The following is a 13,010-nucleotide window of genomic DNA, read 5'->3' on the forward strand; positions in this document are numbered from 1 at the left end:
CTGTGTACATACATTACATTACTGATCCTGAGTTACATCCTGTATTATACCCCAGAGCTGCACTCACTGTTCTGCTGGTGCAGTTACTGTGTACATACATTACATTACTGATCCTGAGTTACATCCTGTATTATACTCCAGAGCTGCACTCACTATTCTGCTGGTGCAGTCATTGGGTACATACATTACATTACTGATCCTGAGTTACCTCCTGTATTATACCCCAGAGCTGCACTCACTATTCTGCTGGTGCAGTCACTGTGTACATACATTACATTACTGATCCCGAGTTACCTCCTGTATTATACCCCAGAGTTGCACTCATTATTCTGCTGGTGCAGTCACTGTGTACATACATTACATTACTGATCCTGAGTTACATCCAGTATTATACCCCAGAGCTGCACTCACTATTCTGCTGGTGCAGTCACTGTGTACGTACATTACATTACTGATCCTGAGTTACATCCTGTATTATACTCCAGAGCTGCACTCACTATTCTGCTGGTGCAGTCACTGTGTACATACATTACATTACTGATCCTGAGTTACATCCTGTATTATACCCCAGAGCTGCACTCACTGTTCTGCTGGTGCAGTTACTGTGTACATACATTACATTACTGATCCTGAGTTACATCCTGTATTATACTCCAGAGCTGCACTCACTATTCTGCTGGTGCAGTCACTGGGTACATACATTACATTACTGATCCTGAGTTACCTCCTGTATTATACCCCAGAGCTGCACTCACTATTCTGCTGGTGCAGTCACTGTGTACATACATTACATTACTGATCCCGAGTTACCTCCTGTATTATACCCCAGAGCTGCACTCATTATTCTGCTGGTGCAGTCACTGTGTACATACATTACATTACTGATCCTGAGTTACATCCAGTATTATACCCCAGAGCTGCACTCATTATTCTGCTGGTGCAGTCACTGTGTACATACATTACATTACTGATCCTGAGTTACATCCTGTATTATACTCCAGAGCTGCACTCACTATTCTGCTGGTGCAGTCACTGTGTACATACATTACATTACTGATCCTGAGTTACCTCCTGTATTATACTCCAGAGCTGCACTCACTATTCTGCTGGTGCAGTCACTGTGTACATACATTACATTACTACTGAGTTACCTCCTGTATTATACTCCAGAGCTGCACTCACTATTCTGCTGGTGCAGTCACTGTGTACATACATTACATTACTGATCCTGAGTTACATCCTGTATTATACCCCAGAGCTGCACTCACTATTCTGCTGGTGCAGTCACTGTGTACATACATTACATTACTGATCCTGAGTTACCTCCTGTATTATACTCCAGAGCTGCACTCACTATTCTGCTGGTGCAGTCACTGTGTACATACATTACATTATTGATCCTGAGTTACCTCCTGTATTATACTCCAGAGCTGCACTCACTATTCTGCTGGTGCAGTCACTGTGTACATACATTACATTACTGATCCTGAGTTACCTCCTGTATTATACTCCATAGCTGCACTCACTATTCTGCTGGTGCAGTCACTGTGTACATACATTACATTACTGATCCTGAGTTACCTCCTGTATTATACTCCAGAGCTGCACTCACTATTCTGCTGGTGCAGTCACTGTGTGCATACATTACATTACTGATCCTGAGTTACTTCCTGTATTATACTCCATAGCTGCACTCACTATTCTGCTAGTGCAGTCACTGTGTACATACATTACATTACTAATCCTGAATTACCTCCTGTATTATACTCCAGAGCTGCACTCACTATTCTGCTGGTGCAGTCACTGTGTACATACATTACATTACTGATCCTGAGTTACCTCCTGTATTATACTCCAGAGCTGCACTCACTATTCTGCTGGTGCAGTCACTGTGTACATACATTACATTACTGATCCCGAGTTACCTCCTGTATTATACCCCAGAGCTGCACTCATTATTCTGCTGGTGCAGTCACTGTGTACATACATTACATTACTGATCCTGAGTTACCTCCTGTATTATACTCCAGAGCTGCACTCACTATTCTGCTGGTGCAGTCACTGTGTACATACATTACATTACTGATCCTGAGTTACCTCCTGTATTATACTCCAGAGCTGCACTCACTATTCTGCTGGTGCAGTCACTGTGTACATACATTACATTACTGATCCTGAGTTACATCCTGTATTATACTCCAGAGCTGCACTCACTATTCTGCTGGTGCAGTCACTGTGTACATACATTACATTACTGATCCTGAGTTACCTCCTGTATTATACTCCATAGCTGCACTCACTATTCTGCTGGTGCAGTCACTGTGTACATACATTACATTACTGATCCTGAGTTACCTCCTGTATTATACTCCAGAGCTGCACTCACTATTCTGCTGGTGCAGTCACTGTGTGCATACATTACATTACTGATCCTGAGTTACTTCCTGTATTATACTCCATAGCTGCACTCACTATTCTGCTAGTGCAGTCACTGTGTACATACATTACATTACTAATCCTGAATTACCTCCTGTATTATACTCCAGAGCTGCACTCACTATTCTGCTGGTGCAGTCACTGTGTACATACATTACATTACTGATCCTGAGTTACCTCCTGTATTATACTCCAGAGCTGCACTCACTATTCTGCTGGTGCAGTCACTGTGTACATACATTACATTACTGATCCCGAGTTACCTCCTGTATTATACCCCAGAGCTGCACTCATTATTCTGCTGGTGCAGTCACTGTGTACATACATTACATTACTGATCCTGAGTTACATCCAGTATTATACCCCAGAGCTGCACTCACTATTCTGCTGGTGCAGTCACTGTGTACATACATTACATTACTGATCCTGAGTTACATCCTGTATTATACTCCAGAGCTGCACTCACTATTCTGCTGGTGCAGTCACTGTGTACATACATTACATTACTGATCCTGAGTTACATCCTGTATTATACTCCAGAGCTGCACTCACTATTCTGCTGGTGCAGTCACTGTGTGCATACATTACATTACTGATCCTGAGTTACATCCTGTATTATACTCCAGAGCTGCACTCACTATTCTGCTGGTGCAGTCACTGTGTACATACATTACATTACTAATCCTGAATTACCTCCTGTATTATACTCCAGAGCTGCACTCACTATTCTGCTGGTGCAGTCACTGTGTACATACATTACATTACTGATCCTGAGTTACCTCCTGTATTATACTCCAGAGCTGCACTCACTATTCTGCTGGTGCAGTCACTGTGTACATACATCACATTACTGATCCTGAGTTACATCCTGTATTATACCCCAGAGCTGCACTCACTATTCTGCTGGTGCAGTCACTGTGTACATACATTACATTACTGATCCTGAGTTACATCCTGTATTATACCCCAGAGCTGCACTCACTATTCTGCTGGTGCAGTCACTGTGTACATACATTACATTACTGATCCTGAGTTACATCCTGTATTATACTCCAGAGCTGCACTCACTATTCTGCTGGTGCAGTCACTGTGTACATACATTACATTACTGATCCTGAGTTACATCCTGTATTATACCCCAGAGCTGCACTCACTATTCTGCTGGTGCATTCACTGTGTACATACATTACATTACTGATCCTGAGTTACATCCTGTATTATACTCCAGAGCTGCACTCACTATTCTGCTGGTGCAGTCACTGTGTGCATACATTACATTACTGATCCTGAGTTACATCCTGTATTATACTCCAGAGCTGCACTCACTATTCTGCTGGTGCAGTCACTGTGTAGATACATTACATTACTGATCCTGAGTTACATCCTGTATTATACTCCAGAGCCGCACTCACTATTCTGCTGGTGCAGTCACTGTGTACATACATTACATTACTGATCCTGAGTTACATCCTGTATTATACTCCAGAGCTGCACTCACTATTCTGCTGGTGCAGTCACTGTGTACATACATTACATTACTGATCCTGAGTTACATCCTGTATTATACCCCAGAGCTGCACTCACTATTCTGCTGGTGCAGTCACTGTGTACATACATTACATTACTGATCCTGAGTTACATCCTGTATTATACTCCAGAGCTGCACTCACTATTCTGCTGGTGCAGTCACTGTGTACATACATTACATTACTGATCCTGAGTTACATCCTGTATTATACCCCAGAGCTGCACTCACTATTCTGCTGGTGTAGTCACTGTGTACATACATTACATTACTGATCCTGAGTTACATCCTGTATTATACTCCAGAGCTGCACTCACTATTCTGCTGGTGCAGTCACTGTGTACATACATTACATTACTGATCCTGAGTTACATCCTGTATTATACCCCAGAGCTGCACTCACTATTCTGCTGGTGCAGTCACTGTGTACATACATTACATTACTGATCCTGAGTTACATCCTGTATTATACCCCAGAGCTGCACTCACTATTCTGCTGGTGCAGTCACTGTGTACATACATTACATTACTGATCCTGAGTTACATCCTGTATTATACTCCAGAGCTGCACTCACTATTCTGCTGGTGCAGTCACTGTGTACATACATTACATTACTGATCCTGAGTTACATCCTGTATAATACTCCAGAGCTGCACTCACTATTCTGCTGGTGCAGTCACTGTGTACATACATTACATTACTGATCCTGTGTTACATCCTGTATTATACTCCAGAGCTGCACTCACTATTCTGCTGGTGCAGTCACTGTGTACATACATTACATTACTGATCCTGAGTTACCTCCTGTATTATACTCCAGAGCTGCACTCACTATTCTGCTGGTGCAGTCACTGTGTACATACATTACATTACTGATCCTGAGTTACCTCCTGTATTATACTCCATAGCTGCACTCACTATTCTGCTGGTGCAGTCACTGTGTACATACATTACATTACTGATCCTGAGTTACATCCTGTATTATACCCCAGAGCTGCACTCACTATTCTGCTGGTGCAGTCACTGTGTACATACATTACAATACTGATCCTGAGTTACCTCCTGTATTATACTCCAGAGCTGCACTCACTATTCTGCTGGTGCAGTCACTGTGTACATACATTACATTACTGATCCTGAGTTACCTCCTGTATTATACTCCATAGCTGCACTCACTATTCTGCTGGTGCAGTCACTGTGTACATACATTACATTACTGATCCTGAGTTACATCCTGTATTATACCCCAGAGCTGCACTCACTATTCTGCTGGTGCAGTCACTGTGTACATACATTACATTACTGATCCTGAGTTACCTCCTGTATTATACTCCAGAGCTGCACTCACTATTCTGCTGGTGCAGTCACTGTGTACATACATTACATTACTGATCCTGAGTTACCTCCTGTATTATACTCCATAGCTGCACTCACTATTCTGCTGGTGCAGTCACTGTGTACATACATTACATTACTGATCCTGAGTTACCTCCTGTATTATACTCCATAGCTGCACTCACTATTCTGCTGGTGCAGTCACTGTGTACATACATTACATTACTGATCCTGAGTTACCTCCTGTATTATACTCCAGAGCTGCACTCACTATTCTGCTGGTGCAGTCACTGTGTACATACATTACATTATTGATCCTGAGTTACCTCCTGTATTATACTCCAGAGCTGCACTCACTATTCTGCTGGTGCAGTCACTGTGTACATACATTACATTACTGATCCTGAGTTACCTCCTGTATTATACTCCATAGCTGCACTCACTATTCTGCTGGTGCAGTCACTGTGTACATACATTACATTACTGATCCTGAGTTACCTCCTGTATTATACTCCAGAGCTGCACTCACTATTCTGCTGGTGCAGTCACTGTGTGCATACATTACATTACTGATCCTGAGTTACTTCCTGTATTATACTCCATAGCTGCACTCACTATTCTGCTAGTGCAGTCACTGTGTACATACATTACATTACTAATCCTGAATTACCTCCTGTATTATACTCCAGAGCTGCACTCACTATTCTGCTGGTGCAGTCACTGTGTACATACATTACATTACTGATCCTGAGTTACCTCCTGTATTATACTCCAGAGCTGCACTCACTATTCTGCTGGTGCAGTCACTGTGTACATACATTACATTACTGATCCCGAGTTACCTCCTGTATTATACCCCAGAGCTGCACTCATTATTCTGCTGGTGCAGTCACTGTGTACATACATTACATTACTGATCCTGAGTTACATCCAGTATTATACCCCAGAGCTGCACTCACTATTCTGCTGGTGCAGTCACTGTGTACATACATTACATTACTGATCCTGAGTTACCTCCTGTATTATACTCCAGAGCTGCACTCACTATTCTGCTGGTGCAGTCACTGTGTACATACATTACATTACTGATCCTGAGTTACCTCCTGTATTATACTCCAGAGCTGCACTCACTATTCTGCTGGTGCAGTCACTGTGTACATACATTACATTACTGATCCTGAGTTACATCCTGTATTATACTCCATAGCTGCACTCACTATTCTGCTGGTGCAGTCACTGTGTACATACATTACATTACTGATCCTGAGTTACCTCCTGTATTATACTCCATAGCTGCACTCACTATTCTGCTGGTGCAGTCACTGTGTACATACATTACATTACTGATCCTGAGTTACCTCCTGTATTATACTCCAGAGCTGCACTCACTATTCTGCTGGTGCAGTCACTGTGTGCATACATTACATTACTGATCCTGAGTTACTTCCTGTATTATACTCCATAGCTGCACTCACTATTCTGCTAGTGCAGTCACTGTGTACATACATTACATTACTAATCCTGAATTACCTCCTGTATTATACTCCAGAGCTGCACTCACTATTCTGCTGGTGCAGTCACTGTGTACATACATTACATTACTGATCCCGAGTTACCTCCTGTATTATACTCCAGAGCTGCACTCACTATTCTGCTGGTGCAGTCACTGTGTACATACATTACATTACTGATCCCGAGTTACCTCCTGTATTATACCCCAGAGCTGCACTCATTATTCTGCTGGTGCAGTCACTGTGTACATACATTACATTACTGATCCTGAGTTACATCCAGTATTATACCCCAGAGCTGCACTCACTATTCTGCTGGTGCAGTCACTGTGTACATACATTACATTACTGATCCTGAGTTACATCCTGTATTATACTCCAGAGCTGCACTCACTATTCTGCTGGTGCAGTCACTGTGTACATACATTACATTACTGATCCTGAGTTACATCCTGTATTATACTCCAGAGCTGCACTCACTATTCTGCTGGTGCAGTCACTGTGTGCATACATTACATTACTGATCCTGAGTTACATCCTGTATTATACTCCAGAGCTGCACTCACTATTCTGCTGGTGCAGTCACTGTGTACATACATTACATTACTAATCCTGAATTACCTCCTGTATTATACTCCAGAGCTGCACTCACTATTCTGCTGGTGCAGTCACTGTGTACATACATTACATTACTGATCCTGAGTTACCTCCTGTATTATACTCCAGAGCTGCACTCACTATTCTGCTGGTGCAGTCACTGTGTACATACATCACATTACTGATCCTGAGTTACATCCTGTATTATACCCCAGAGCTGCACTCACTATTCTGCTGGTGCAGTCACTGTGTACATACATTACATTACTGATCCTGAGTTACATCCTGTATTATACCCCAGAGCTGCACTCACTATTCTGCTGGTGCAGTCACTGTGTACATACATTACATTACTGATCCTGAGTTACATCCTGTATTATACTCCAGAGCTGCACTCACTATTCTGCTGGTGCAGTCACTGTGTACATACATTACATTACTGATCCTGAGTTACATCCTGTATTATACCCCAGAGCTGCACTCACTATTCTGCTGGTGCATTCACTGTGTACATACATTACATTACTGATCCTGAGTTACATCCTGTATTATACTCCAGAGCTGCACTCACTATTCTGCTGGTGCAGTCACTGTGTAGATACATTACATTACTGATCCTGAGTTACATCCTGTATTATACTCCAGAGCCGCACTCACTATTCTGCTGGTGCAGTCACTGTGTACATACATTACATTACTGATCCTGAGTTACATCCTGTATTATACTCCAGAGCTGCACTCACTATTCTGCTGGTGCAGTCACTGTGTACATACATTACATTACTGATCCTGAGTTACATCCTGTATTATACCCCAGAGCTGCACTCACTATTCTGCTGGTGCAGTCACTGTGTACATACATTACATTACTGATCCTGAGTTACATCCTGTATTATACTCCAGAGCTGCACTCACTATTCTGCTGGTGCAGTCACTGTGTACATACATTACATTACTGATCCTGAGTTACATCCTGTATTATACCCCAGAGCTGCACTCACTATTCTGCTGGTGTAGTCACTGTGTACATACATTACATTACTGATCCTGAGTTACATCCTGTATTATACTCCAGAGCTGCACTCACTATTCTGCTGGTGCAGTCACTGTGTACATACATTACATTACTGATCCTGAGTTACATCCTGTATTATACCCCAGAGCTGCACTCACTATTCTGCTGGTGCAGTCACTGTGTACATACATTACATTACTGATCCTGAGTTACATCCTGTATTATACCCCAGAGCTGCACTCACTATTCTGCTGGTGCAGTCACTGTGTACATACATTACATTACTGATCCTGAGTTACATCCTGTATTATACTCCAGAGCTGCACTCACTATTCTGCTGGTGCAGTCACTGTGTACATACATTACATTACTGATCCTGAGTTACATCCTGTATAATACTCCAGAGCTGCACTCACTATTCTGCTGGTGCAGTCACTGTGCACATACATTACATTACTGATCCTGTGTTACATCCTGTATTATACTCCAGAGCTGCACTCACTATTCTGCTGGTGCAGTCACTGTGTACGTACATTACATTACTGGTCCTGAGTTACCTCCTGTATTATACTCCAGAGCTGCACTCACTATTCTGCTGGTGCAGTCACTGTGTACATACATTACATTACTGATCCTGAGTTACCTCCTGTATTATACTCCATAGCTGCACTCACTATTCTGCTGGTGCAGTCACTGTGTACATACATTACATTACTGATCCTGAGTTACATCCTGTATTATACCCCAGAGCTGCACTCACTATTCTGCTGGTGCAGTCACTGTGTACATACATTACAATACTGATCCTGAGTTACCTCCTGTATTATACTCCAGAGCTGCACTCACTATTCTGCTGGTGCAGTCACTGTGTACATACATTACATTACTGATCCTGAGTTACCTCCTGTATTATACTCCATAGCTGCACTCACTATTCTGCTGGTGCAGTCACTGTGTACATACATTACATTACTGATCCTGAGTTACATCCTGTATTATACCCCAGAGCTGCACTCACTATTCTGCTGGTGCAGTCACTGTGTACATACATTACATTACTGATCCTGAGTTACCTCCTGTATTATACTCCAGAGCTGCACTCACTATTCTGCTGGTGCAGTCACTGTGTACATACATTACATTACTGATCCTGAGTTACCTCCTGTATTATACTCCATAGCTGCACTCACTATTCTGCTGGTGCAGTCACTGTGTACATACATTACATTACTGATCCTGAGTTACCTCCTGTATTATACTCCAGAGCTGCACTCACTATTCTGCTGGTGCAGTCACTGTGTACATACATTACATTACTGATCCTGAGTTACCTCCTGTATTATACTCCAGAGCTGCACTCACTATTCTGCTGGTGCAGTCACTGTGTACATACATTACATTACTGATCCTGAGTTACATCCTGTATTATACTCCAGAGCTGCACTCACTATTCTGCTGGTGCAGTCACTGTGTACATACATTACATTACTGATCCTGAGTTACATCCTGTATTATACTCCAGAGCTGCACTCACTATTCTGCTGGTGCAGTCACTGTGTACATACATTACATTACTGATCCTGAGTTACATCCTGTATTATACCCCAGAGCTGCACTCACTATTCTGCTGGGGCAGTCACTGTGTACATACATTACATTACTGATCCTGAGTTACATCCTGTATTATACTCCAGAGCTGCACTCACTATTCTGCTGGTGCAGTCACTGTGTGCATACATTACATTACTGATCCTGAGTTACATCCTGTATTATACTCCAGAGCTGCACTCACTATTCTGCTGGTGCAGTCACTGTGTACATACATTACATTACTGATCCTGAGTTACATCCTGTATTATACTCCAGAGCTGCACTCACTATTCTGCTGGTGCAGTCACTGTGTACATACATTACATTACTGATCCTGAGTTACATCCTGTATTATACTCCAGAGCTGCACTCACTATTCTGCTGGTGCAGTCACTGTGTACATACATTACATTACTGATCCTGAGTTACATTCTGTATTATCCCCCAGAGCTGCACTCACTATTCTGCTGGTGCAGTCACTGTGTACATACATTACATTACTGATCCTGAGTTACATCCTGTATTATACCCCAGAGCTGCACTCACTATTCTGCTGGTGCAGTCACTGTGTACATACATTACATTACTGATCCTGAGTTACATCCTGTATTATACCCCAGAGCTGCACTCACTATTCTGCTGGTGCAGTCACTGTGTGCATACATTACATTACTGATCCTGAGTTACATCCTGTATTATACTCCAGAGCTGCACTCACTATTCTGCTGGTGCAATCGCTGTGTACATACATTACATTACTGATCCTGAGTTACATCCTGTATTATACTCTAGAGCTGCACTCACTATTCTGCTGGTGCAGTCACTGTGTACATACATTACATTACTGATCCTGAGTTACATCCTGTATTATACCCCAGAGCTGCACTCACTATTCTGCTGGTGCAGTCACTGTGTACATACATTACATTACTGATCCTGAGTTACATCCTGTATTATACTCCAGAGCTGCACTCACTATTCTGCTGGTGCAGTCACTGTGTACATACATTACATTACTGATCCTGAGTTACATCCTGTATTATACTCCAGAGCTGCACTCACTATTCTGCTGGTGCAGTCACTGTGTACATACATTACATTACTGATCCTGAGTTACATCCGGTATTATACCCCAGAGCTGCACTCACTATTCTGCTGGTGCAGTCACTGTGTACATACATTACATGTGTTGTATCTCAGTCCTTGCTGCTCAGTGTAGACAGGTTTCGATGTGACGCTTTATTTGGTATTTTGCAGATATCGCAGGATCGTGTCTAATAATTGCACGGACGGATTAAGGGATCAGTATTCTGCGAAACCTCAGGAATGTTTAGGAAAAGCTCCGCACGGATTGCAGCTTTCAACCATCAATGGCAGACTGGGGGTGCAGAATGGGCAGAACGTCACCTTCCTCGTGCACCTGGAGGAGGTAGGATCACGAAAAATGAAAAAGATGAAAATCTTCACCTGTAAAATGTGACTGTTTTTGTTCTCGTCGTCATTGTCATTGTAAAGCAGAAAACCCCAAGTTCTCCCTGCAGCACAAAGTATTTCAGGAGGGTAGCACGCTTGTCAGTAACCGGCCACGTATGTGATGATATCAGTGAGGACAGGGCTCCTCGAGCCGCCATAGTATGAGAGGCGTACAGAGCAGTGGGAGGAGCAGAGTGCCCAGCAGCACAGAGGATTTTAGGAGTGAAATTTACTGACCTTGTAGAAGGCAGTGACCTGTATCCCGGCCGCGGCTGCTGTTAACATACGCAGGGTCGTGATGTACCGAGAAGAATGGAGACACATCGGGGGTCACGGACTGAGAGTGAGGAGCAGGGTCCTCAGCAGCACAGAGGATTTCAGGAATGGAGACACATCGGGGGTCACGGACTGGGAGTGAGGAGCAGGATCCTCAGCAGCACAGGGGATTTCAGGAATGGAGACACATCGGGGTCGCGGACTGAGAGTGAGGAGCAGGGTCCTCAGCAGCACAGAGGATTTCAGGAATGGAGACACATCGGGGGTCACGGACTGGGAGTGAGGAGCAGGATCCTCAGCAGCACAGAGGATTTCAGGACCTGCCGGCTTGTCTTGTGTGGCCCTTTCCCTGAGGCTCTTGTTTATGATGCGGCCATTGTTGTGTTTGCGGCTTTGACCTCCTCGCCGCTGCTGATCACGCACTGATGGATGGAGATCGCTCTCTCCGGACACCGGGAGGAAATAGAGTTTGAGCAGTTTTGTGCTGCGACAAATTGTTTATCTGGAAGGAGCGTGACGCGTCAGCAATGTTACTGATTATTTCCATCCAAGAGGATTCCTCGCAGGTCGCGGCTTGTGTGGGGCTTCCCCTGTTCGCCAGCGTTCAGCGCGCTGCCGAGCAGCACAGCGGAGATGACCAGTGACCTCAGCAGCTGATCAGTCTTCTGTGCAAACATCTGCAAAAAGAAAGTCAGATTTCTTCTTTTCTAGATGTCAACATTTTCCTTAAAGTGTCACCAGATTTCACAATACAAGCTGCATCCATGAATATATAGATATCTACATCAGCAGCAGCAGGGAGGAGGGACACTGAGGAGCTGGCAATCAGGCTAGGTGGGCAAAGCCTCAACAGCAGGGAGGAGGGACACTGAGGAGCTGACAATCATACTATCTAGGAAAAGTCTCAGCAGCAGGGAGGAGGGACACTGAGGAGCTGACAATCAAACTAACTGGGCAAAGCCTCAACAGCAGGGAGGAGGGACACTGAGGAGCTGACAATCAAACTAACTGGGCAAAGCCTCAACAGCTGGGAGGAGGGACACTGAGGAGCTGACAATCATACTATCTGGGCAAAGCCTCAACAGCAGGGAGGAGGGACACTGAGGAGCTGACAATCAAACTAACTGGGCAAAGCCTCAACAGCAGGGAGGAGGGACACTGAGGAGCTGACAATCAAACTAGCTGGGCAAAGCCTCAACAGCAGGGAGGAGGGACACTGAGGAGCTGACAATCAAACTAACTGGGCAAAGC

At 43.8% G+C, this 13,010-nt stretch overlaps 1 protein-coding gene across 1 annotated transcript in view; it reads left to right on the forward strand.

Moving 5' to 3' along the window:
- SORCS3 (sortilin related VPS10 domain containing receptor 3) overlaps positions 1–13,010 on the forward strand; it is a 770,211-nt gene that overhangs the window by 677,029 nt on the left and 80,172 nt on the right. Inside the window, exon 18 of the mRNA XM_069754246.1 lies at positions 11,268–11,439. Coding sequence (XP_069610347.1) covers positions 11,268–11,439 — 172 coding nt within the window. The remainder of the gene's footprint in view (positions 1–11,267; positions 11,440–13,010) is intronic.

This window comes from Ranitomeya imitator, chromosome 2, assembly GCF_032444005.1.
Source record: "Ranitomeya imitator isolate aRanImi1 chromosome 2, aRanImi1.pri, whole genome shotgun sequence".
Lineage (NCBI taxonomy): Eukaryota > Metazoa > Chordata > Amphibia > Anura > Dendrobatidae > Ranitomeya > Ranitomeya imitator.